This window comes from Marmota flaviventris, chromosome 7 (genome assembly GCF_047511675.1).
Source record: "Marmota flaviventris isolate mMarFla1 chromosome 7, mMarFla1.hap1, whole genome shotgun sequence".
NCBI lineage: Eukaryota > Metazoa > Chordata > Mammalia > Rodentia > Sciuridae > Marmota > Marmota flaviventris.
The window spans coordinates 87,288,549-87,316,430 of record NC_092504.1 but is presented as its reverse complement, the minus strand read 5'-3'; the positions used below and the strand labels follow the sequence as shown (position 1 = coordinate 87,316,430).

General features: G+C 35.7%; 1 protein-coding gene across 1 annotated transcript in view; it reads left to right on the top strand.

Annotated features, from left to right (window-relative positions):
* Enpep (glutamyl aminopeptidase) overlaps window positions 1-27,882 on the top strand; it is an 82,360-nt gene that overhangs the window by 24,502 nt on the left and 29,976 nt on the right. Inside the window, exons 4-11 of the mRNA XM_027935472.2 lie at window positions 2,458-2,578; window positions 5,482-5,636; window positions 6,299-6,412; window positions 9,828-9,962; window positions 12,712-12,777; window positions 17,880-17,945; window positions 18,083-18,231; window positions 25,870-25,949. Coding sequence (XP_027791273.2) covers window positions 2,458-2,578; window positions 5,482-5,636; window positions 6,299-6,412; window positions 9,828-9,962; window positions 12,712-12,777; window positions 17,880-17,945; window positions 18,083-18,231; window positions 25,870-25,949 — 886 coding nt within the window. The remainder of the gene's footprint in view (window positions 1-2,457; window positions 2,579-5,481; window positions 5,637-6,298; window positions 6,413-9,827; window positions 9,963-12,711; window positions 12,778-17,879; window positions 17,946-18,082; window positions 18,232-25,869; window positions 25,950-27,882) is intronic.

Here is a 27,882-nt window from a genome sequence, read left to right as displayed (position 1 = left end):
GCACACAGAGGGGGAGCAAAGGTGTTGGCAGAGGAGGGTAGATGCTTTCTAACGCCCCAAATCCAGAAATCACAGAGATTCTGCAGTTCAACGCTCCTCCCCCAACACACGCTATTTGGGAGCTTCAAGTGACAATGTTGGCTCATTACAAAATTAATGGGCCATATCTATATAACCTGTGATTGCGCAGTTCAGTCGCTCTAACAGTGGTCATAAAGTATGATCTACAGCCTCGCTTTGAAAGGTCATAGATCACAGATAATCTGCAGACTGGTTTGGCTGCAAAGAGGGAGCATTCTTCTGTGGGGCAGGGTTTCTCAGAAACAGAAGAGAAAGGACCTGCTTTGATTTGGATTGACTCTACATCGATACCAATCTTATCTAAAGAAACCTCATTTCTTCTCCTGTCACCATCAATACTGGAAAAAATATAGAGGAAGAAAAAGTGAATTTTATTGTTTCAGAAGCGTGCTACTTCAAAGGAGCCCATGAACCAGCGTGGGAAATGAGAAAACATGACCTCTAAGAACACATGGAGTCTCTCTTCCCGTCGCCTAGGGCAGGAGGCCTCATGGTTGTCCATTCCTCCTCTTTGTCAACCCTCTTTAACTCCCCATCATTGTGCACACCACAGAAGCACATAGTGTGTGTGATGGAGTGAATCAAGAGGACCTGCTACCTTCTTATGTGTTTAATGGTAGAGAATAGACACGGCAGAAAATCTGAGAAAGTTTGATCACACTAGTTGGTTCACAGAGAGAAGACTGTGAGACTCTAGATGGACAACGTGGCAATCCTGTGTGATCCCGCTGGCTTTAGTTTCATATGGTTGGTTGCCCTATTACCTTTGTTTCATTCAGTGAGCACCATTGGATCCTCAGTTTCACATAACTGCTTGGAAAATTCATGTCACTATTCACTGAAAGGACAGAAGGGCAGGGAGAAAATGGGTTACTCATCATTTTTGACAAGTTAAAAAAAAATCAAAGAATGTTGAGATGAGTTGTGTTGTTCTTGAGCATATATTTATTTTTCCAAATCAGGCAAGAATGTCACCTGGTGCATATGAGAATCATGAGCCAGTGCTGATGATTTAAGAATTTGTCCTTTATCTCATTGGATCTTTCTACTGTTCTTCACTGCTGAGAAAAGATGATTAAAGATGTGTGCTGTCATGAACATCAAAACCAGCAATTTTCTATAAATAGTAAAAGAAGAGAATAGGCATCTTTTTTTTTTTTTTTTCTTTTATTCTTTTGTTAAACCTTGAGTCATCTGTTCTGGTTAGGTCAGTGGCCTTGAATTTACTAGGTATATCTTTTGCTTTCCCTGAGGGTTTTTGATCAGGCCTTGGGGTGAGTATGCATATTTCACTTGAACTTCTCACAAACCTTCAGCCGATTCTAGCTGACTTTAGCTAGAGACTTCAGACTCTGTCTGAAGCACCTTTTTCTTTTTTGCATACAGAGAAACTCTGAACACCTGTGATATTCTTGCACATAAACCTGATATCTAGGAACCACATCTACTTGCATAACATTATGATTAAGAAGATTCTTGATTTTTTAAAAAAATCATACAAACTTAGAATTGGGGGAAATTATGCTTGGTTTGATTGATAAATCTTGTCATAGCGGCAAGAAATAATACCCTAGCAAATTAGAGAGTTGATGTAGCTTTTGAAGATGACTCCTTTTCAGGAAAATTTTGGATCATTATATTTTAGGCTCTGGGAACAGAATAGTTGAAATAAAGAAAAGATGATGTGGAAAAGCTGGATAGAATAGCACAAGGAGAAACATGTGTTTAGGGGCTTTTTAGATGAGAATAAAAATCACAGGAATTCATTTCGTGAAAGACAATCTACACATATGCAGACAAAAGCAGAGACAGAAGACAGATTAGTGGGTGGTTTGAGGTTGAATAGATGCATAGAATTTAAGAAGAAAATATATTTATAGATAGAAAAAGTAATAACATCTTTTAATGTTTTGAACCATTGCATCTTACACTTTTTTGTTTTGAGTACCAGGGATTGAACTTAGGGGCACTTAACCACTGAGCCACATTCCTAGCCCTTTTTTGTATTTTATTTAGAGACAGGGTCTCACTTAGTTGCTTAGGGTCTCCGTAAGTTGCTGAGACCAGCTTTGAACTCTCGATCTTCCTGCCTCAGCCTCCAGAGCCACTGGGATTATAGGCATGTGCCACCATGCATGTGGTGTCTTACACTATTTCCAGTCACTAAAGTTGCTCAATGAGTGATACAATTTATGTGGACCTTTCACACACTGGTGAAGTGATTTGTCCACAATCACACAGCTAGTATGAAACAGAACTGGGATTCAAATTAGATTTATCTGACTCCAAAGCCCTTTTGACTATATTACATACTATAGTTTATTTGTGTTTTATCAAATGTATAATTATCACTGATTTTTTTTTGTATTTTATTAGCTCACTATTTATGTCCAGCCAGAGCAAAAGCACACAGCTGAGTATGCTGCAAACATAACTAAAATTATATTTGATTATTTTGAAGACTACTTTGCTATCAATTATTCTCTTCCTAAATTAGGTAAGAATTATTTTTTCCTATTTTTAATATTGCCTTTGTTTTTACCTGAGTTGATTCATTGCATCTAATTAACTATCATCCCTAAGTCCTTTTCTTATATGCGTTCTATATGTGTGTGAGATTAATTAGATGTTGAGACATCCATTCTGGATTCTTCCAAAAATAATGTGTGTACTCTGTTTGGATCTATGTACAGTGTTTATTTACAAATAAAAATGATCAAAAATAAAAGTATGTGCACTGAACTGCAGAGCTTATTAATGATGGAACAGAAACAGCAAACCAGATTAGCTTAAACAACCAGCATCCATCCCAATAGTGTACATGCCTTCCCAACATCTGTGGGCTGGAAAAGAAAAGGGGTAATTGATGTCGCAAGAGTTCCATGTGCTTCCAATCTTCCCATTGTTGTGCAAGACTAATTCTAGATTCTCCAGCAGTTAAAATGAAATGCTGATGCTCCTTCCAGAAACATCTTTTTTTTTTTTTTCCTGATATGGAGGGAGGCATGTTTTCCTTTTAAAACAAAAGTCAGACTGTAAACAGAATAGTGTAGGTATGACATTTCTATAAATAGCAGAAATACCTTATTAATAAACTTGAGTGGTGTTGGCAGAACTTTAAATTTAAGATCCATAGAGTTGCTTGTAGTGATGAAATGAAAGGCGGTAAAAAAAGAAACCAGCCAACAATCGGCTTCCTTGCTCTTCTGTCTGCCCTTCCTTAATAAATTATCAATGCAAAACAACTCGAATGACAAATTTCCTACATGAGAATAGCTATGGCTGGGAGCAAGTTTGTATTTTTTTTTTTCCAGTGGAAACAGTTCCCATTTTTTTTTTTATTGCTTAACAGTGATTACAGAAGAAGACAAAAAGAGAAGCAAATTTTCATCCAAGTCAGAAGAATAATTAATAAAATATGAAGCACCTGAATTCAAAGGATTCCCCCCCACACACACACACCCTTTATCTCACTTGTACTGCCCATATGTAACCTGGGAAGTGGAACTCTGGTGAATTTCTCTGGCTCTTCTCCTTTCTTCCTCCTTCTCTTGTTCCTTCTTTATACTCTTTTATGAACATTTTTAACCCTTTCAGAATTAACAGCATCATAGAAGTAACTTCTACACTCATTACACTCCAAAAGTTAAACATACTTGTGCTATTTAATTATAATTATAGTGTTATTTAATTATAATTCCAATACTCAACCAGACATGATATTACCAAAAAATTTTATTCAGTGATAACATGCAAATTACACTTCACAATATTTTGAAAAATATCAGCACTTGGTAGAGATACTGCTCCATCCTTTCAGGGATATTCTTTTTTTTTTTTTTAATTTTTATTGTTGGTTGTTCAAAACATTACATAGTTCTTGACATATCATACTTCACACTTTGATTCAAGTGGGTTATGAACTCCCATTTTTACCCCGTATACAGATTGAAGAATCACAACGGTTACACATCCACTTTTTTACATATTGCCATACTAGTGTCTGTTGTATTCTGCTGCCTTTCCTATCCTCTACTATCCCCCCTCCCCTCCCCTCCCCTCCCGTCTTCTCTCTCTACCCCATCTACTGTAATTCATTTCTCCCCCTTGTTTTTTTTTCCCTTTCCCCTCACTTCCTCTTGTATGTAATTTTGTATAACCATGAGGGTCTCCTTCCATTTCCATGCAATTTCCCTTCTCTCTCCCTTTCCCTCCCACCTCTCGTCCCTGTTTAATGTTAATCTTCTTCTCATGCTCTTCCTCCCTCAGGGATAATCTTATGACAAAACAATAAAACCTAAAAAGTAAAGAAAACTATTACTGTATCTTGACCTCCACTTAAGATATATCCCTTTTTGAAAAGCTTTATGCTTCAGAAATCTTTATTTTAACCAGAAATAAAGGGCTTTTCTTTGTCTTGTTTGTTTTTCAGGATCTTTTTATTGGTGCACCATAATCATACATAACAGTGAGATTCGCCATCATATCTGCACCTTTATACAATATAACAAGAAAGGGCTTTTCTTACATATTAGATGAAAACTTCAGTTTATTTCCACTTTTGTCCCTCATTTAAATTCTATGTAATGAAAAAATTACATGCTGATTACGGTTCATTGACCAGGGAATCTGTATTTTCCACTAATCAACTGAGCATTTTCTATTTGGGGATTTAGCTGCTTGAGGCTTCCTCCTTTTTCCAGGTATTAGGTCTATTATCAGCCTCAGCAAACATAAAGAATAGGAACTCCTCACAAAATCCGACACTTTTAGACCTGGAAGAGAAGGAAGAGAGAATATAACCAATTCCATGATTCTCCAACTTATTTAATACACCTAAGTAGATAGTAAGCTATTAGATTGATGGAGAATCAGGTGGACCTCAAACTGTATAGAGTTAAAGGGGAAAGGAAGTTTCGTATTCTCTATTATTCTCTATTCTTGGTTAGAGATTTATTTCTGTGCCCTTAGCCACTCTTTATTTCTCAGTCCTGATTTGAAGACTCTCTATTCTCTTTCTCTTCACAGCTTATCCTCAAAACAGATGCTTTTCATAAAATAAGTGAAAATCATGGAGGGGGGAGAAACCTAATATAAAGAAAGTACATATAGAGAGTGACAAAAGACATAAAATTATAAAGCCTTGAAAAAAGAAGTCATGAGTATTCTTCTTTTTAGGAAAAAAAAAAAAAAAGACACGTTGCTATCTTAGAGCCAAAAGGAAAAACTCCCTGGAAGTTTTAAGACCAAAATGTTTGAATAAACCATTACTGTTTCTCACTCTAAGAAATTATTTTTAGATTTTTACAAAACATTCATCCAAAGAACTGAATTTGGTAAGAAATGCTATGAACAAATGGAAAGAATGCATTTCTCACTGGAGTCTTTTTTTTTCCATAGATAAAATCGCTATTCCAGACTTCGGCACTGGTGCCATGGAGAACTGGGGACTTGTCACTTACAGAGAAACAAACCTGCTTTATGATCCTCAGGAATCAGCCTCATCCAACCAACAGAGGGTGGCCACTGTGATTTCCCACGAACTTGTGCATCAGGTGTGCATGGGATATTGGCATCAAGTCAACTTTCTATTTTTTTTTTTTTTTTTTTTTTCCGGTTACTAGGGATTGAAGTCAGGGGCACTCAACCACTGAGCCACATTCCCAGCCCAGCCCTGTTTTGTATTTTATTTAGAGACAGGGTCTTACTGAGTTGCTTAGCGCCTCGCCATTGCTGAGGCTTGCTTTGAACCCACAATCCTCCTGTCTCGGCTTCCCAAGCCGCTGGGATTATAGGCATGCGCCACCACATGTGGCTCAACTTGCTTTTGAAACAGACTTAAAACCATAGGACTAATTCAAATTATCTATGACTTAGCAAATAAAAAATAGCTGATTCAGAAAATCCTGCATGAAGACCATTCTTAGTGCTAATACGTATTTAACCATAAAGAAACTTTAAAAAAAATATTTTGCCATTGGTAAATGCACAGGCCTTCCTATAACTTTATAGATTCTCAGTAATATCTAAATAAAGGTAATAAGGCAAGGAGAATTTAATATCATTTAAAGATCCGGATAAGTAAAGCAGGAAATAAATACAGTGCTTGCCACTTCTCTGTCATGGTGTCAAAATTTAGATGGATAACTAACTGTTTTGAATTTTTCTAGTCTCTTCTACCATAAGAAGAATTGAACACTATTGCTTATCATTTCAGTGGTTTGGAAATATTGTAACCATGGACTGGTGGGAAGACTTGTGGCTGAATGAAGGATTTGCTTCTTTCTTTGAATTCCTGGGAGTAGACCATGCAGAAAAAGAGTGGCAAATGGTGAGCCTAGAGCACATGCATTCCAGATCTCTTCTTCTCATTATGCAAAGCACGATAACGGGCCAGTGTTGGGATCCAAGGGTAATGTGCTTGGGAAGTTCATTGTGAGAATAGGGTGGAGCCAGCTGGCTTCCAGAGAACTATGCTTAAAGCCAATGCCTGGTCCCTACAAGGCAACTGACCACCACATCAGATATCCCTGAGAGATATCCTTGAGAGAATCACTTAAAAATACATGTTGAGGCAGGAAAAAATGAATAAAAAGACAGCCAGCATAGAAAATGGCCACCCTATGTTCAAGAAGTATCTACGTGCTAGCCCTTTGAAAAATGTCTGTCTTATTTTGCAAACTATTTACCTTAGACAGGGTGCTCTAATAGTGTGGTGAAGAGATAAAAGAATAAACTTAGTAGTTAGCTACAAGTTCAAATCTCAGACACATCATTTCTTAGATTCATGACAGAAATGTGACCTTGAGCAAGTTACATAAGATCTCCTTCGTTCTCTCTTCAGTGTTCAATAAGGACATTGTTCTCTATCTTAGAAGCTTTAAAAGCTTCCAGAATATACATGTATTGACTATTAACCTAAAGTGTACCCCTGAGGGACCTGGAAAAAAAATACCCATGTAAACTCTATAGATTTTTTGTTTGTTTGTTTTAGAAAACTTAGCTGTACTTTGTATTTATATTTAGATGGTGTTAGTATTCTTATCTGATTGTACCTATGAATGTGTGTGTCCACAGAGATGTAAATGTGGGAGTAGAATTAGGAGATTGTGTTTGATGTAGAATACTGCCCTCTACTGGGAAGAACTAAAAATATAAATGCCTGAAACCCTTGCCATTTCCCTAATCTGCTTTTAAAAAGTAAAAAATCTAATTGGCAATTATTGCTTTTTTAAAATTTTAATCTATATCATGATTTTTTATCCATGGAACTGTTGACATCAGGGACAAGATAAATCTTGTACCCATCTTGCCCCAGTTGTGACAACCAAAAAATGTCCTCATATACTTCCAAATGGCACCTGAGGACAAAAAAATTCCTGGAGTAGATGAGAACCACTCATCTACACTGAAAATGTATGATTTTATAATTTATTGAAAATAAACTACATAAATAGAAAATCATTTCAGCCTTCTTTCAAAGGAATCCAATGCCCTTCTTATATCAAACTGTTGTAAAAAATTATGTTTGAATAGTGTCTGATATTTTAGTTTCAATGTTTGTTTCAAGAACACTGATAAAATTCCAGAAAGATTTGGTATGCAGATCTTGAAATTTCAAAAAAAAATTTAATCATACTGTATAATATATTCACAGTTTATCTGTTCCTTCATCCATTCATTCATTCTTCATTTAGGAAAACTAGAGAGGACCCAAAAATAAACAAAATGTATTCTAAGCCCTTAATGAGTTCCTAATTCAAAGTCTTATTGGTGAAGGGGTCAGATAAAGAGAAATGTTTTGTGAGAGAACTTTATAGTATCACAATAGTGAAGCCTTATTTCTTTGTTTTTTTTTTTAATCTAAGCTTTCTTTTTCTTTGTTTTCCATATTTTTATTGGTGCATTATAGTTGTACATAATCGTGGGATTCATTGTTATATATTCGTACATGTACACAATGTAACAGTGTAATTTGGCCAATATTGTTCCCCAATATTTCCCCTTTCCCTCCCTCCTTCCTCTACCAATCCCTTTCCTCTACTCTACTGATTTCCCTTCAAATTTCTTGAACCGCAACCCTTCCACATTTCCTTTCCTTTTCCCCCTCTAATTTACACATATGAGAGAAGACATGTGACCCTTGACCTTCTGAATTTGGCTTTTTTCATTTAACACAATGTTCTCAGGTTTCCTTCATATTTGTGTAGATGACGTAGTTTCATTCTGTATAGCTGAATAAACTTCCTTGTGTATATATACCACATTTTCTTTAACCAGTCATCTGTTGATGGATACTGAGGCTGATTTCATGATACTTGGCTATTGTAAATTGTGCTGCTGTAAACATGAGTTTGCATGTATCACTATAGTACGATGACTTCAGTTCTTTGGAATGAATACTGTGGAGTGCTGTATCTGGGTCTATGGTGGTTCCATGCCTAGTCTTTTGAGAAACCTCCATACTGATTTCCATAGTGGTTATACTTTTTACAATCCCACCAACAGCATAAAAGTGTTCCGTTTTCTCCGTATCCTCTCCAGAATTTACTGTTGTTCGTATTTTTGTTTTTGTTTGTATTCTTGACTGCCATTCTGACTGGAGTGAGATGAAAGCTCAGTGTAGTCTTGAGTTGCATTGTAGAACCTCCTTTCATCAGTGAAAAAACTCTGAGGGCTAGGAAGTTCACATGAGCTTTCACATAGACAATAGATATTGAAGCTAAGACTGCAGTCCAATTTCCAGATACTGAGAACAGGATTCTTTCTATGCAAACTGCCTATATGTACAAAAATCAAAATCCAAGTCAAAATTAAACTTAACTAGCAGTCATCATTTGACAGCAGTACCTTGCCTATTATAAATAGACACCATAAAATTGGAAAATGTCAACAAATATGCCATGCTCCCCTTTGGGAAATATTTTAAATTAAGTAGGCTCAATAAAGTTTCTGATTTTTAAATTACTAATGACTTAACAAAGTTAAATTTCAGATTCTTATTCTTTAAGAAATAAAATCATAATAGCAGCTAAGGTGTTAGTTTTCCTTTCATGCCAGGATCTATGTCAAGTGCTTACCATGAATTATATCTTCAATCCTGTGCACAAGTCCACAAAGGAGATGCCATTATTACCCCTGTCTAGTGAGGGAGGGAACTTGCTTAAAGATAGCTTAGAACCAGTGAAGTTGGGCTATACTTTTAGGCCTCTCGACCACTCTGTTTTGCTGAGAAACACAAAATGAGAAGTGATTATAAGAACTGAAGAATAAGCTAGTTCTTTTTTTATTAATTATAAGTTATCCAAATTCCAAGGACAAATTCACAGGAAATAAAAACTGAACCTCAGCTCAGCAGATTGACATGCTACTTTACTTAATTCTCAGAACAAACTCATGAAATGATGTCACTGCTCCCATTGCACAGATGTGGCTATGGGGCTTAAAAAGTTTGGAATAGTCCAAAAGTCACACAGAAGTGGTAAAACAGAATTCATACCCATTTTTGTCTTTTTGGCCTGTTTATAGGAGAATGAAGTCAAAGCAGTTATAAATAGAAGAAGGAAATTAAATCAGTACAGATCAATCAGTGCAAAATATGACTAATTTGAAGGCCTACTGTTTGTTTCAAATAATTTGAGTAATTTATATTAATTTTCTCTCAATTTTTATTATATATGGTATTACAAAATGTGCACCAGTCTAAAGGAAGTGCTCTATTTCTTTGGCTCGTTCTGTCATTTCAGCGTGACCAGATATTACTTGAAGATGTATTACCTGTACAAGAGGAAGATTCTTTAATGTCTTCACACCCAATAGTCGTCACCGTGACAACCCCTGATGAAATAACATCTGTTTTTGATGGAATATCCTATAGCAAGGTGGGGAACTGTGGCATTGCTTTGAAATCTTCCTGTTTACTGACTTTTCTTTCAAGTAGAGGCTAAAAATGGTAAGAATGGTAGTATACCAAGTGGGCTCTGATTTTTATAATTAGTAGTAATTTAACAGTTACATTTTATAATCTGGTTGCTTAAAGATCAAGATAATGATAACTGGGCATTGCCTCAGGATTTTTGAATTCAGTGTTTGAATTTTTCTCTTTTCATTTGTGCTTGTACCTGCTTCCTGCTTTCATTCTGATAATTGAACATTTAGTCTTTTTTTTTTGTATCAGGAATTGAATCTAGGGACACTTAACCACTGAGAGACATCCTCAGCCTTTTAAAAAAAAAATATTTATTTTTTAGTAATAGGTGAACACAATGTCTATTTTACCTTATGTGGTGCTGAGGATCAAACCCAGTGCCTCACATATACTAGGCGAGCTCTCTACCTCTGAGCCACAACCCCAGCCCACCTCAGCCCTTTTTTATATTTGATTTTTAGATAGGGTTTTGCTAAGTTGCTGAGGCTGGCTTTGAACTCACGATTCTTCTGCCTCAGCCTCCTGAGCCTCTGGGATTACAGGCATGTGCCACCATGCCCAGCAAACATTTAGTCTTTTTTTAAAAATATTTATTTTTTAGTTTTAGGTGGACACAATATCTCTATTTTACATTTATGTGGTGCTGAGGATCAAACCCAGTGCCCCATGCATCGTAGGCGAGTGCTCTAGCACTGAGCCACAATCCCAGTCCCAAATATTTAGTCTTTAAACATCAAATTTAAAATTGTTTTAAAGACAGTATATCTTACTTTTCTGCTATGTGGTCTGTCAGTGAGGAATCCCATATATGTGGGCACTTTTTCTAGTAGAATCCTTTAATGCTCCCAGTAAACTTAAATCTAAATCAGTTAGAAGGAAATATTCTTATCCATTTTTAGATAAAATTTAAAGATGACTTGTAGCATTTTATAAATGAGGAATTCTTATCCAATAAAACTTGTATGAAACACTGCTGAAAATCTATAAGCCAAAGTTTTGTGCTACCTGTTCTCTCCCACAACAGCTCCTGCAGTTTCTCCTTCAGACATATCCCATTCCTATATGTCACATCATTTAAAACTTTATTTTTGTAATTTTCCACTCTGGTTTCTTATGGTTTACCCACTACATTAAGTTACTCAAAAACTACTGCAAAGTAATACAGTTTGGTTTGGGTTTTTTTTTTGGGGGGGGGCATTGATTTTTTGTACCAAGGACTGAACCCAGGGGTGCTGAACCACTGAGTCACATCCAAGACCTTTAAAAATACACACACACACACACACACATATATGTATTTTTATGTATTTTTAGTTGTAGTTGGGCACAATACCTTTATTTTATTTATTTTTATGTGGTGCTAAGGATCAAACCTAGCGCTTGCACATGCTAGGAGAGAGCTCTACCACTGAGCCAAAACCCCAGCCCCCCAAGACCTTTTTATGTTTTATTTTGAGATTGGGTCTCACTAAGTTGCGTAGGACCTTGATAAATTGCTGAGTCTGGCTTTGAACTCACGATCCTCCTGCCTCAGCCTCCTGAGCCACTGGGATTGTAAGCATGCATCATCATGACCAGCATTTGTTATTTTAAGTGATGCCTAAAATATTTATTTATTTATATCAGTTTTATTTATTTATATCATAATTATTGAAATAAATACTTATTAAACTTGACTTAAGTGAAAAAAAAACTATGTTTTAGTATTTGAAATTTATAGCATCATATGTTTTGGCTTTCCTTCTCATATTATTCCTATGGTGTCTTTTTTAGTCTTCTTTAATTCTTTTTCCTTCATATTATCAATGATTCTTTTTATCTTTCTGTTAAAATGAAAATTTCTTATTTACTTAACAGTCTATTTCATTAACTCCCATGGGAGACGTTAGAACAAGTTTCAAACACCCAGAGTCATAAGTATACCCAGGACTTAAGATATTAGGGCAAAAATAAATAAATATGTTTCTATGACATAATAGCTTTTTCACTATGCCTGAAAACAATTTAAAATGCTTGCTAAAGTATGGTAAAAATTACTAAGTAGGGGAGGCAATGTTTTTCTGGTCAATTACTCAAAAATTTATTTAAAAATCTTATAAATAGTGTATCTTAATATAAATCTTATAACATGTGAAAGGAAAGTAGAAAACAGGTATTCATCAGATTGATCAGACAAAAGAAAACCACATAGATAAACTACTTTTACAGAGGAAGATTTTTTAAATCTAAATTATATACTATTCATATTAAATTGATCAGATAAATCTTCAACTCTCTATGTCCCTCTGATAAATACAATATATTTTTTCCTGCATGGAGATACATTTTATAATTTGTGAGAATTTTACACTGAACTCTTTCTTCATTCATCAAAAACCCTGATCTTTAGACAGTTTCTTTCATTTACAAAGCTCCATCTGCTGGTTCATTTGGAGAAGTGCAATAATCATTGGAACAGTAAGTCACTGAAGTGAGGGCCATTTTAGCAATTTCTTTACCTTTTGGTTATTTTAGAAACATAGATACTAGGGTGTACAAAATGGAATTTTATCCTAAAATCTATAACCATATAATTTAATAGAATCATCTTCAAGAAATAATCTCACAAATATGATGTTGAAATACCAGCCACAGTAGTGATAAGTGATATTTCTCTATATAATCTTTATTAGTTTTATTTGTCACTTCTTTTCCCATCATAGGGAGCTTCTATTCTTAGAATGCTTGAAGACTGGATAACACCAGATAAATTTCAAAGAGGATGTCAGGTATGATTTATTACTTTAAGTGGTATTGAAAGTAAGCTACACTGATCTGTGACTGATGAATGTTAAGAAATGTTGCTCATTAATGATAATTCATTTTTCATTTTCCTTACTCAGGGATAGACAGTATGGCAAAAAATAAAAGGTTATTTTACATCCAGTTAAATGCCTATATTGTATCTAAATTATCAAGTTCCAGAAGTTTCATGGAGAAGTTTAAACAGCTTAGTTATCTTTGATACACTTTACATGTGCTCTAGCCAGCTCTGGCTTCCATAGCAAATTAGTCTTGATGGCTCAAACAAAAGAAATTTATTTTCTCTCAGTATTGGAGAATGAAAGTCCAAGAATCAGATGCTGGCCAATTTAATTCTGGTGAGGGTCCTCTTCCTGTCTTGCAGATGGTCACCTTCTTGCAGTGGCCTTACATGACAAAGAAGAAGCACTGTGGTGTCTTTTGTAAGAACAATAATATCATCAATAGGGTCTCACCCTCAGTACCTCATCTAAATATGAATACCTTACAAAGGCCCTGCTTCTAAATACCATCACATTGAGAATTGGGTTCAGCATACGAATTTCAGGGGAACACAGTCATTCAATAGTAATATGATATGAAAATTTAAATCTATCTGTAAGGGTCTTCCCTTTACAGTGAGTATAAGACTTTTTCCTTATGATTGGATTGGAAAGTAATTAATTAAAATATCTTTTTTTTAAAGAAAGAGAGAGAGAAAATTTTTTAAATATTTATTTATTTATTAGTTTTCAGTGGACACAACATCTTTATTTTTATGTGGTGCTGAGGATCTAACCCAGCGCCCTGTGTATGCCAGGCAAGCGCGTTACTGATTGAGCTACATCCCCAGCCCAAAATATCATTTTTTATGATGGAATCAATAAATAAAGAAGACCAGCTTCCTTTCAGAAAGGGAAATTTTAAAATTTTTTCTAAATTTAAATTTTTCACACATCCCACTTAAGCATATTTTCCAGTGGATGATCTGGTTTCAGTTTTGTTTTTCTTGCAGACCTTTATCCAATTGTCTCAGGGTTGGTGTTTTATAATATGTATTATTAAAGTCATTATAATGTGTCCCCATAATTGCCCTATCTACAGATTGGTCCCCTCCCAGCCTAGAAAAGGAAAACTGTTCCTACCTCTTCCTTCTCCAAACTCCCTACTGTGATAACCCAGGTAGTTACAGGGAACAGTGTGGACATCCAACCCATAAAGCAGAAATAGAAGACAGGTTGGAGCAGAGCATCCACTAACTCTCACATGGAGGACCAGTTCCTTTTGGGGATGTGATTCCCCAGGACAATGCCTCCATTCCTAAAGCTCTCACTATGGCCATCTCTTCTCACATGGAACTTAACCCTATGATACTCAAAAGGAAGCAAGCCCCTCCAGACCAATATTAAGATTCTCAAGTGACTATTAAAGTAACAAATAAGACTAAGATTTAGGAAATATTTAGGGAGTGCACTACTGTATTTTTTTAGTAGTTTTGTTCATTAATAAAATATTCTGTGTGGACGTGAGATGCAAAGGGAGAAGCTGTACGTGTGAGCTTACATGCACATGAGAACATCTTGTAACTTTTCCATCAAACTCAATTTTTTTTAACCTGGGGGTGGGGGGCTTTTAATCACTGAGCCATATCCCTGGGCCTTTTTATTTTTTAATTATGTGACAGGGTCTTGCTAAGTTGTTTAGGGCCTCACTAAATTGCTGAGGCTGGCTTTGAACTTGCGATTCTCCTGCCTCAGCCTCCTGAACTGCTGGGATTACAGGTGTGCACCACCACACCTGGCTCAGACTCAAATTTCATCTCATCTTCCTTCATTGTGAGCACCCTATAGAGGAACTCTCTCTTCAACATCTTTGCATATTCTCCAATGCCTAGTAGAAAATGTTACACATACTAGGTGATCCAGAAGATGTTTGTTGAATGAATGAGTGAATAGTCTATAATAAATAACATTGTAGAGCACAGAAATAAAAAAGAAATTTCATTTTCAAAAATGGTGTTAAAATTCCATTTGCAGAGCTTTCATTCTAAATCATTTTCATTTAAAATTTAAAATTTCATTCTAAATTTTCACTAATAAACCACACATTTTTTCACTAATAAATCACACATTCACACATCTTCAGATCTGACTTCAAAGACTGACTTTAGAGCTGATCTTTCTTATTCACTTATTTAGAGAAGGGCCAAAAAAAAGTCCTTAAAAACAAATAGCTAAACTAATAATTCAATAATACACATTTCCTTTAACCTAATATCTATTATCATTAATTTAAAAAGTTGTCCCAAACTAACATTTCTCAAGTTAAAATCTTCCTTTAACTTAACTATGATCACATGTAGTGCTAAAACCTAACTGGCATGAATAGATATTAATTTTTCATACCATTATAGTGCTATGAAATGAATTTATAAAAAGAACCACTAAAATATTTATCTTTTTCTCTCAAATACTAGCTAATATCTAAAAATAGCATATGATCAATATATTCCACATTCAGTAAGCTCTCACACCAGCTGGGACATTCTTTCACATAGTTCAGGCACCTGAAAAATAGACTCCTTGAATTGCAATCACCATACTATGATTGTTGCCCGGAAGTCCCACAGTCTGTCAGACTGGAGTTACTGCTCTTTTCCTTACAGATACTGATTCTCTGTCAGAAGTGGCTGCATTAGTTAACCTGGTGGTGATGAATCTGGGAATGGCAGATATCTGTTCTCTTTCAAGCTTATCATGCCCCCCAAATCCAACCTCAGGAAACAAAATATTTAGATGGTGTGGGGAATAAAAGCAAAGTCATTCATTATTTTTGATAGATAAATCATTAAAATTTGTCTATTGAAAATAATAGATCATGGGTCATTAGTAACAATATGTGGTTATGGAAAAAAAAGAAAGATACTATGTCCTTTATTTTTCTTGTAGTATTAATAGTATCCCTGGTAAGACAGGAATGCTGAGCTGGAAAATGTGCTCATTTGCTTTTCCTTCTGGGAATACTAGCAATAGAAACACTGTTCCTTTCCTTCTGTGCTCACGAATGTCATCTTATGAGGGACTGTGACCTAGGTTGTTGCATAACTTTAGCTGGAATGACTACCAGCTAAATTATTATTAACTTGTGAATATTTGTGGTGAAGAAGGAAAGTTCTTCAACCAGAATATTCAAAAGTGGTCATCAAAACAAAATAAAAATTAATACCTTTTCATATAGTGTTATATAAATTTCTATTCAGCCTCTAGTTCCAGAGAAGCAATAAATTGCAATTAAAAAAATAACAACCACCATGATGAAATCCACACATGCTGATCCATGATTCAGAATTCTCTTCATAGTAATCTTAGGCAAATCTCTTCACCTTTTTAGGCACTCAGGTAGTTAAACAGAGTGGTTTTCTTCATCTAAAAAATGTGCGCAATGTACTAAGTAATATTTAAAGTCCCTTCTAGATCCAAGATTTCCTGTTTCTAAGCTCAAGACCTTGTGAGTATACAAATAAAACCTAAATTAATTTTAAAAAGATACTCGTCAATATAAATTGTCATTAACACATAGACATACCAAATAGTATTATACCAAATATTCAATTTTTTTTTAAGATATAATGAATGATTAGTGCAATACTCTGGAATCAATACCTAAAAATGATAGTTTCTTCTCTCTTCCTTTGCCTGCCCTCTGGTGGTAGTGCTGAGAAGTGAATTAATCAAAAGAATTTAAATGGAGTCAATGTTCCAAATGGGCCTTAGTGCTCCCCCAGGCTTCCTGGGGTCCTACTAATCTTGTTTAATTTCTCTGTCCTTGGATTGAAGAGGAGTTTAGAAGATAATGTGACTTAGGTACAGCACCTACTGAAAATTTACAGCAACTTAAGAGGGAAAATGATATGCACCAAGTTAACCATGAAGAACATCTAAGGAGCCAGAGATTCTGTGGCACCCACCTGTAATCCCAGAGACTCAGGAAGCGGAGGCAAGAGGATCCTGAATTTGAGGCCATTCTAGGCAACTTAGAGAGACCCTGTTTCAAAATAAAAAATAAAAAGGGCTGAGGATGTGGTTCAGTGATAGAGCACCCTGGGTTCAATCCCAGCTTTGGAAAAAAAAATTTTTTTTAAAGAAGTTTCTATTTATATCTAAGATTTCTTCATTTTAGGGTTTTTTTTGGGGGGGAGGGAGTGGTATTGGGGATTAAACCCAGTGTGCTTAACCACTGAGTCATATTCCCAACCCTTCCTTTCTTCCATTCTTTCTTTTTCTTTATTTGAAACAGGGTCTCACTAAGTTGCTCAGGATTTTAGTAAATTGTAAGGCTGTCCTCAAACTTGTGATCCTCCTGCCTTGGCCTTCCAAGTCTCTGGGAGTACAAGCATGCAACTACCATGTCAGGCTTAGACATCTGCATTTTAAATGGGAAATAATTCAAGAAAGTAAAGGAGTGATGCAGCAGGACAGAAGAAACTTCAGAAAGTTTCCTGCAGAACCTCAAGCAGTGTCCAGATATGGATGAGAAGACTGGGAATTTTCTTTGGGGCTCTATCACATTAGATCTGAAAATTCATATACAGAAAAGGTTTTGTGAACAGAACAGCCCAAAGAGGGAACCTTCTATTTAAAGATTCATATTTTGTTAATATTTGAAGAATAAAGATTTATTCTTTAAATTTAATAATTTCCTCACCCCATCCATCATCATTATTATTGTTATTGTTAAAAAGACTATACATTTATTTCCTTAGAGCAGAGGTCAGCAAACTACTGTTCAAATCCAGCCTACCACCCAACTTTGTAAGTTTTGTGAAGTAAAAAGGCTTTCTACATTTGAGAATGGTTAAAAAAATCAAAATAGAATATTTCATAACATGAAAATTACATAGAATTCAAATATAAGTGTGCATATATGTGTTTTTTGGAGAACAGCTATGCTCATTCATTTATACATGGCCTGTGGTTGCTTTTGTTATAGAGGCAGAATTGAGCAGTTGTGAGGAGGGCTTCAAATCATGTTATAGAATCTCGAAAAGGCAGCACTGACTTCCAAAGTACTTGTTATCTTTTACATACAGATTTACTTGGAAAGATTCCAATTCAGGAATGCAAAGACTTCAGATTTTTGGGAAGCACTGGAAGAGGTAAGGAGGAGTACACCCCTAAGTATTTCTTGTTCTGACTTACAGAAGATTTACTAATCATTTCTTTACCTGACTGTTCTATTTTTATCTTCCCTTGTTTGTAAATTAATTAATCTCTATTTTTTTTTTAATCTTAGGCAAGTGAGAAGCCGGTGAGAGAAGTAATGGACACCTGGACTAGACAGATGGGTTATCCTGTGCTAAATGTGAATAAAACAAGCGTCACACAGAAGCGTTTTCTGTTGGACTCAAGAGCTGATCCTTCCCAGCCACCTTCAGATTTTGGGTAATTCATTTCAGAAAAAAAGTAGAAATTTGGCAGAAATACTCGTCATTTACTTAGATACTGCTCTCCAGTACATGTTCAATGTGTTCAAATAGCCAGGTGGTCTCCAGGTTCAAAATGGTAGACTGAGCACATGTTGCTCTTCCCAAGGTATGAGTGAATGGAGGAATGAATATACTTAAAATCAATAAACCCTTAAGAGTAAGGAAAATAAATGGGTGGGACTACATTCATCATAGAATTTTGTGAAATAAAAGCAGAAGGAGAAATACTGACAGAAAACCAACTGAGGAAAATGCAGCTAGATGATAGTAAAGGGACCTCCCTGTCCCTAGTCAGGGTCTGGGCTCAGTGTCAGCATGAAGAATGCACAGCAGGAGTGAGAAGCCAAGCTGAAAGTAGTACAATTTTTATGACGTCTAGAAGTAGGACCTGTGCCGCTCCACTTTCTCCATCCACTACTAGTCTTTTCTCTATAAGGAACTCTAAGAAATCTGGTTGTGACCCCAGGGCAAGAATGCAGAGGGCTGTTTACTAAAGAAGTAAACCAAAACAGTGGAGGAGAGCTAAGCATTTCCATTTCATTAGGACTCCCAGACTATAGCATTGATTCATAAGTGTAATTTATTGGCTTTCAACTTTTATAATCAACCAATGGATAACATGTAACGGTGTTGTTATGGTGGCAGAATACATTGGAAATATAACCTATCTTATCATTATAATGAGAAAAAATACCTGACAGAAGAGAGGAGGTGGAAAAGGGAGAAAAAGTGAAAGAGAGTGTGGGGTATTTACTCAGTAGTGGCAGGTCTCTTCCCAGATTGGTGACGTCATGTTGTCCATGATGCTGTTCTGGTAGCTCAACCCTGGAAACAGTGGGAGCATCATGTGAAAAAGGGCAAATACTCTTTTGTCCTCTGAGAGCTGATTGTTAAGCAAGAGCACTCCAGGGGCTGTCCTCGCTTAACAGTTAGGAAAGTGGTAAAAACAAAAACTTCACAAAGCAAGAGTGGTGGAGTGAGTATATTATTTAGCGGTACATTGTAACCTATAGAAAACTAAAAACCATTTTATTTTATTTTACTTTTTTTGTTAAGTTTTAAAAAGAGAATGGAAAAGAAAGTAATATAAGTGCACCAAGTCACCCTCCAGTGGATGAGTTAATACATATTGTTTAAACAAAAATAAATAAATAAAGTTAGGATGCAGAACTAAAACCAGAAGCACTTAAAAGGAGAGATGCTAGGGGCTGGTGTGGTGGCTCAGAGGAAAAGCACTCGCCTAGCATGCGTGGGGCACTGAGTTTGATCCTCGCACCACATAAAAATTAAATAAAGATATTGTGTCCACCTACAACTAAAGAATAAATATTTTTAAAAATAAAAATAAAAAAGGAGACCCTGAGTAAGGTGCAGGCCTGGGTGGGGAGGATGGAAAGCAAACTGTGGTTATTCAACAGTTTCCTAGTTTGTGATTAATAATGAGTTTATGTACAAATTTCACAAATCAAATTCTCTGAGCATTTAAGCAGCATTTAGAAACTTAATCAAATTCTCTTGCGTATAGCATGTGTAAAAACTTAGAATCAAATTCTTCTAAACACTACCAGTTACAGTTTCATTAAATTATTTTCTAATTTCCAAATACAAACACCTAAAGGTTTATAAATCTTTTTTGAAATTATTTGATATATTTTTAGAAATTAACAATTTAAAATACAAATACAGTTTATCAAATTAGAGTGACATTTCTTCATCATGTTAAAAATCAAACCCTCAACTTTACCAAGCAAGATTTTTCTAGACAATTGAAACATGGATACTGAGTTCAGGATTTCTAAGTATTTTAATTAATATTACAAATCCAATGTGTTGTTTTCTCTGATGTGCTAGGTTTTTAAAAATGTTCCAAAGAGTGTAAAAGTTGATAGAGCATGTACCTCACAGCCAGTGATCTCAAAACTCATTCCATTTGCACAAGTTCAACTTGTACAGTCTTGATGATATGAGCATTTCTGCATAACTTATTTTGTATACATTTCTGGGGTGCCAAGCACCCCTCCAAATGAAAGGTAAAAATCAGACTCTCAGGACACCCAAACTGTATACAATATTTTGGGGATATCATCCTGGCCAGCTCAACATGCTGAGTCCCTCCTAGGTAGGTTACTAGGTGAACAGGAGCTGCATAGCCTATCACTGGTCCCTGGACATTGTTCCGGTTTCATCTAGTTCCAATTTTTATTGTCCCTTCTTGCAACTTTGAAATATTTGCTTGGGGTAAAGAGGATTTGAATTCATGCTCACCCAGGTGGCCTGCAATCTCCATTGCCTGATTCTCACTGAAGAGAATCGTCCTCCTGCTCTCTTTCTTAATGATTTCATTGGCATTATTTTATAATTCCTGTATAAGTCATTTGGTGAGCTCAATTAGTTAGTAGCAATTAGAATAACATGAAGAATGAGAATCTTAAGCTATGAAGAAAGTATTTTGGAAAGTGTTTAATAACTATGAACCAGTTCCTTCATAGTTACTATTTTATGTTCTAGCAAATTACATTCACTAAATTTATAATAGTGTTGGAGCTGTTTGATATTAAAATTTAAAAATATTTCTCTCTTGTGAAACAAGATTTCTTTGGGAAAGTTTCTTGGTAATTATTCTCTCTTGTCGTACATGCCCACTGATTGGCTGAGCCTGAATTAATTGGGAGAGAGGGATGGAGATGGCCAGGGTGGGGTCACAGAAAACATCTTTTTACCAGGATGAAATATTGAAGGTGAGCAAATTGGTGCAAAGGGAGTAAAATAAACTATAATATGGAGGAAGTCCTCAAAGGTTTTAAAAGGAGCTTTGTGAATATAATGTGTAACATTTACTAAGCCTTGACTAAGTAGCCAGCACTATTTTAAGCACTTTAGATGTGTTTGATGAGAACAGTTGAGGACAATGAAGCAGAGAGAGAGATTAACTTATTCAAGGTTATACACACGCGCAGTAAATGATAGCGCCTTGATCAGAAGGCAGTCTGGCTCCAAGAGACTGGAAGCACAGCAACTGGAAAAGTGGTGGGAGACGAAGGTGGGGAGAAAGGTAGGGACAGGTATGCAGGCCACATGAAAGATTTTGGACAACAGTGTGAAGATTCAAGGATTTTAAGGAGACAATTGGCAAGATTTGCATTTTTCCAAGTTCCTCTCTCGAATTATGGGGACATGAGTGGAATCAGGGAGACCAAATAAGATGACATTGCAGTGAATGACTCATGTGACAACTGGGATTGATGAGCCCAGACCCTATAGGAGGGTGGCTGTGGCTGAAAGTTGTAGCAGATATTCCAAAGATTTCAGTTCAACATTTTCAATTAAAAAATAAACAACAGCCGGATTCAGTGGTGCACACCTATAATTTCCAACTGAGGCAGGAGGATCACAAGTGTGCAAGAGAGACCCCGTCCCAAAATTAAAAAAAAAAAATTAAAAGGACTGAGGGTGTCCTTCAGTGGTGAGCGCTCCTGAGTTCAATCCCTAGTACTACAGTAAATAAACAAATAATATGCAAGTGACTTAATCAGATGAATTTGCAGAGAACAACTTCTTTTTAGACTATTGTGCTCATCCTGTAGGACAATGGTCATAGCCACATTTCTACAGAACTGAATGATCTTTATAGACACATTTTACGATCCATATACCACAACCTGTTTTCTGTTTTTAATTCGGGACTTTGAGAATTGTCACACTAACAGCACACTCGGGTATTTAAAAAAATTAAAATTGCCAAAAATTGTCCAAGGTATGAGAGAATGGAGAGCACTCAGAATTATGAAATTAACTATTTCTAAGGTGCTGGCTGGAAAAGCCTGAGGCACTCACTTGGTAGGCCATTATCAATCTGTGCGGGAACCTCAGGAGCTCAGCTCTGTCACAGACAACGTGGTTCCAAGAAGCTGGGTGTCTTACTGTAACACAAATTCTGAAAATCAATAGTTCACACCAGCACAAGGAAAATACCAGACCCTACACCAATATGAAGACGCTGAGGGAGTGTATGTGTACACTTCTTTACTTTTTATTTCAAAAGGGAAAGATTAAAATTGAGAAAACCTCTTTATTTTTCACTCTTTCCTCTTCATGATACATGATTGAAATGTAGATTTGACTTAGTTTCAGGTGATAATTCAATGACAAAAGTCAACAAAACAGTGTCTGTGATGGTTCTGTAAACTATGAACTATTTCTTTTGTAGTTACTGTTTTATATTCTAGTAAATTAGATTAGTCATATTAAATACTTCTACAGTCTTTGGATATTTGGGAAAAAAAAAAAGAAAGAAAGAAAAACTTGTTGGGCTGGAGATGAAACTCAGTGGTAGAGCATTTGCCTAACATGGGTGAGGCCCTGGGTTCGATCCCTTGCACTGGAAAAAAACCAAAAAACAAAACATTCTCTCTTGCAACATAAGTTCCATTGTGAAAGTTCCTCAATAATTGTTTCCTCCTGTCACGTGTCCACTGACTTGTTAAACTAAAGACAGTCAACCAGTGTTGATTGGATTTTAACTACTCTTTGGCTATAAATTCCTCTTCACAAAAACAAAACAAAACAAAAAAATTATTACCAAGTGAGCTAAATATATCAGGAATAAAATCACTTTTTACAATAAATTACAATATATCCTTGAATTTTATTCATGAAACTTAAGAGTATGAAACTATGTTAACCCATTTTTCTCTAATATTTGTCTTGAATTCCTACTCTCAGATACTATTTTTATTTCATTTGGATTCATAGAAGCATGATTTTTGGTGACTATTTATCAAAAATCAACATACTTGTCCCAGTTTTGTAAAACAAAAGCAAGGGGATGTTATACATGAATAGGAAAAGAAACTTAGAAAATAGGTTTTTCCCTGTTGAGAATATTTGTTAAAAATCATCAGTAGCTCCTGAGAAATAAGAAAGAATACTGTTTTTTCACTTTATTTATTTATTTTTTTTAAATCAAATCATGTACCCAGAAAGAAATGGTACCTTTCTCCAACCCCAAGGTTCATCTTCTCTCTGGTCAGATGTGTTCCTGTTGGGTGATCTGTGAAATGAATGGCCTCTTCTAAGTATGCTTCTCACTATTTAAGTAATCCAGAATGAGGAAAGTTTTTACTGAACAGAACCTTTTATAATTCAAAGGGTCCACCCATGTGTAGGCTTTTGCTTTAACATTATGGCGGCAACCTTCTCTTACAAATGGGCCACTTACCACGTCTCCAGCAGGCAAGTTTTCTTTCTTTCTTTTTTTTTTTTATACCTTTATTTTGTTTATTTAGTTTTATACGGTGCTAGGGATGGAACCCAGGGCCTCACACATGCCAGGCAAGCGCTCTATCCCTGAGCTACAACCCCAGCCCTGACAAGTTTTCTTGCCTTGAAAGTCCATCCATTGTAAACAGGCAGAAGAAGGGTGTGTCTTTCAGGGGGCAATTAAAGTCAGTTTCCTTGGAGAAAACTAGATTGGCCACTTTTAGTATTGATGGAGCCCATTTCATGGTACCTTAATCACACACTTAAAAAACAAATCTTGATACTCATAAATTTTAGATGATATAATTTTCATTTCTTGACATTTTGTATTCCCAAATCTCTTATTTTATTCAGTTTAGATTAGGTTAGATTGTGTGATACTAAAAATTACCAAATTGTATTCATTTTTGTCTTAGGATAATCTTAAAATCCTCAGGGCAATATTTTTTTTTTATTTTTTAGTTGTAGTTGGACACAATACCTTTATTTTATTTGTTTATTTGTATGTGGTGCTGAAGATCAAGCCCAGCGCCTCGCATGTACTAGGCGAGTGCATTACACTGAGCCACAACCCCAGCCCAGGGAAATATTTTTATACGTGACCTTGGTAGTATAGCTTCTGTCCAGTTTTAGGCATGGTGTAGTCCTACTGACCATGTTTTAGGGTGATAGCCAAGATGTGAAGTCACATTGTGCACATCCCAACACAGCATCCTCTGTTACTTCCGTTACGTTTGGCACTGGAGAAAGATGAAGAAATATTTGTTTGCGTGGCAGCATCAAATTAACAGAGCAGCGACAGAGCAAAATATGTAGGATGTGGTTATTTAACAATGCCTGTCTTCTGAGAGGCTGCAAGGGCTCTTAGGATGGCTTCCATAAAAGCAAACCCTGAGATGATCATGTGAGTGAAAGTGACTCCTTAGGAAGTGTCTCTAGGAAGGATGGTCACAGTGGGCATGGGACAGGGAAGGGAGAGGAAGGGAAGGCAGTCCAGCAGAGGTGCTGTATGAAGTAGTCCTGTGGAGAGTAACTGGCTCAGTCCTGCAGAGAATTTCTGGAACCTGTGCAGAACATTTCAGAGTGTTCCAGCGTGTTCCTGATGGATGGGGTAAGAAAGGTTCTCAACTTTCAACCCATACCAATCAGTCATTGTTAACTAAGGGTGGCTCCAGAAGAATGCAAATTCCCAGGAATTTCTGTTTTTCCTGCTGAGGCAGTTTGAGGACAGTCCTCTAACAGAGAGACTTAGGTTTTGGTTGCTTCCAGAGAAAGCACTTTGGAATCTGGGTTTCTAGGGGATAAGCATCAAGCTGTGTCCACAATAGGACCCCAGAAATAATTTATGTACTGGTTTTATGAAACTTATAGCCAAAAATTCCACTGCAATAAAATACTCCAAAGGACCCAGTAAAAAGTCCTTTAAAACACTTAAATAACATAAAGCAGAGGATTATTTTTTTCACATAGATAGCAAAAATCTATTCTTGAATGACAAATTTTATTATATCCTAAATGGGAGAAATGTCAATCCTAATTCTCTTTAAGGAATTGAATGTTGACAGAGAAACCAACTTTGAGTAGCAATTCAAACCAGCTATTGGTACCTAGATTCATATTCTCTCTAGATACATGAGATGATGCATTTGTGATTGAGAGGAGAACAATTAAATGGCATTGATGATCTGTTTTTTGATATTTCAAGACTAAAATATTGGGAATATATTATATCCAAATACAAGCTACCTCTGCATACCAAGTAGCTAAGGAAAACAATTGGAAACCCCTGAAACATCTGATAATTTTTCCCTTTAGAGCACATGTATTCTCATGATTCTAGCTAAAAGATACTTAGAAAAGAGCATGAAACTTTGAAGGGGGGGCGGGTTATGGTGGTGGTACAATTTCAATCTAACTTCTAAAATGTATTTCTTTAACAGAATTTTACAGACTGCCTTTTGAATTTTAACAATGTTTTGTGCTCCTTAACAGAAGCCATCAAATATAAAGTGTACATAATCATGTATTCAGATGCTCAATATTATATGTTATATTTCTGCAATTTCTTTATTTCAAAGCCTCAAAGCACTTCATTGAATAATAATCTTCATTCTTGGATAATTTTTTGATGCAAATTTCCACAGTTCATAAATTTATAGAAATTGAGAGCAGTTACCTGACCTATTTTTATTACTAAAGTATGATTTATTAACTGTATTGGTTGCATACTATACATTGGATGATCATATAAGGAAAACATGTTTGTCTTGATTTTTATTTTTGATTTTTTATCGTTTAGTAATAAAGTTAAATTTTTCTCTTTTAAAAATTTTAGTTACACATGGAATATTCCAATTAAATTGACTGAAAATGATGTACCACTCAGTGCCTTCTACAATAGGTCAGAAAAAGAAGGTAAATATTATCAATTGATTGATTTATTCTTTGAATTGGTGTTCTACATTAAATTAAGTGTGAAGAGTTACCCATAAGCTGAAAATCAAATAAATTTTAGCTTAAAGAAACCTCTTAAATAATTTATTGATGATTATAAATCTTTATCTGCAATAATGACTTTTCTACTTTGAGATTTTTTTTTTAATCATTTACCATGATTGACATACCTAGCCTTGGGAGATCAAAGTATAAGTTTGCTTCCTTCCCTTCATCTTTCCCTCTCTCTCTCTTCCTTTCTTCCATTTTTATCTTTTTATCAAACAAGTAAGTCATTGAATTTCTTAAAATGTTATGTGGCAGGCTTGGTTTTTTTTTTTAATATTCTCATTAAATTAGACCAATCATTTTCTGAAAATTTATCTCTTACTCTCTCCATTGATTTGTCTTTTTCTTACTTGAAAAATTCTAAAGTTATATAGAAACAAGGAGACATTATCATAGACCTCCATGTCACCAAAAAAAAAAAAAATAAATAAATAAGACAGGTTTTAGCACTAATCCCAGAAGAATCTTGCTTTTAATACTTTTACCGATGTACTTGTTTTATGTCTAAAAACTTGTCTTTTATTTTTATTTTGCAGTCCTGGGGTTTGAACTCTGGGCCTCTTGCATGCTAGGCAAGTGCCCTTCACTAAACTATATCCCCAGCCCTTTTTATTTATTATTTTGAGACAGGGCTGTCACTAAATTCCTGAGGCTGGCCTTGAATGTCTGATTCTCCTGTCTTAGCCTCCAGAGTCTCTGGATTTACAGGCATGTGTCACTGCACTCAACTCAAAACATTTCTTATGTAAGACAAACTAGACTGTGTCCTTTGCTCCATTCCATCAGGACTTGGTCTCAGGAGAGCACTGGGCATACACTTTCACCCGTGGCTTCTTAAGGCCAAGCAGATCACTTGTCTGTGGTTATGGTTTGGATATAAGTTGTTCCCCAAATGCTCATGTGTGAAACAACGCAGGAAGGTTCAGAGGAGAAATGATTGAGTTGAAGTCTCAACCCAATCAGTGACTTAATCCCCCTGAGTGGGATTAACTAAGTGGTAACTGAAGTGGTAGGGTGTGGCTGGAGGAGGTGGGAATTAGGGCGTGGCTTTGGGGTATATATTTGTATCTGGAGAGTGGAAGTCTCTCTATTTTCTGTTTGTCATGTTAGCTGCTTCCCTCTACTATACTCTTCCGCCATGATGTTGGGCCTCATTTAGAGCCCCCAGGAATAGAATTGGCCTTCTGTGGACCATGAGCCCTCAAATAAACTTTTCCTCCTTTAAAATTGCTCTGGTCAGATCCTTTAGTCACAGCAGTGAAAAAGCTGCATATGCCTATAACATCCAAAAATGTTAATTATGTCTGAGTTCATCTGGCAAGTAAATTTTATTCTTTATTCCAGTTGATTTTTAAAATCAGCTTTATTGAGATATAAGTTGCATACCTTTAAATTTACCCATTATTTTCTTATTTTACAGTGCTGGAGATTGAACTCATGACCTTACACATGCACAGCACACACTCTATCACTAAGCTCCATCCCACTCCACAGTTCATCCATTTAAAGAGTAAAATCCAATTTTTTTTTTTTTGTATATTCACAGTCATATCAGCACAGGCAATTTAGAGCATTTTTATTACCTCAGAAAGAAACCCTTACCTTTATCTATCATCTCTCCATCCTCCCATGCCTCAGCCCAAATTGAACACTAATCAACTTTCTACATCTATAGATTTACCTCTTCTGTACATTTAATGTAAATGAAATTACATATATATAATTTATATATAAATAGCATTTTTAATCTTTTTTCATTTAGCTTAATGTTTCTATGGTTCTTCCTAGTTGTAGCATGTATCAGCATTTCATTCATTTTTATTGCCAAATTATATTCCATTATATG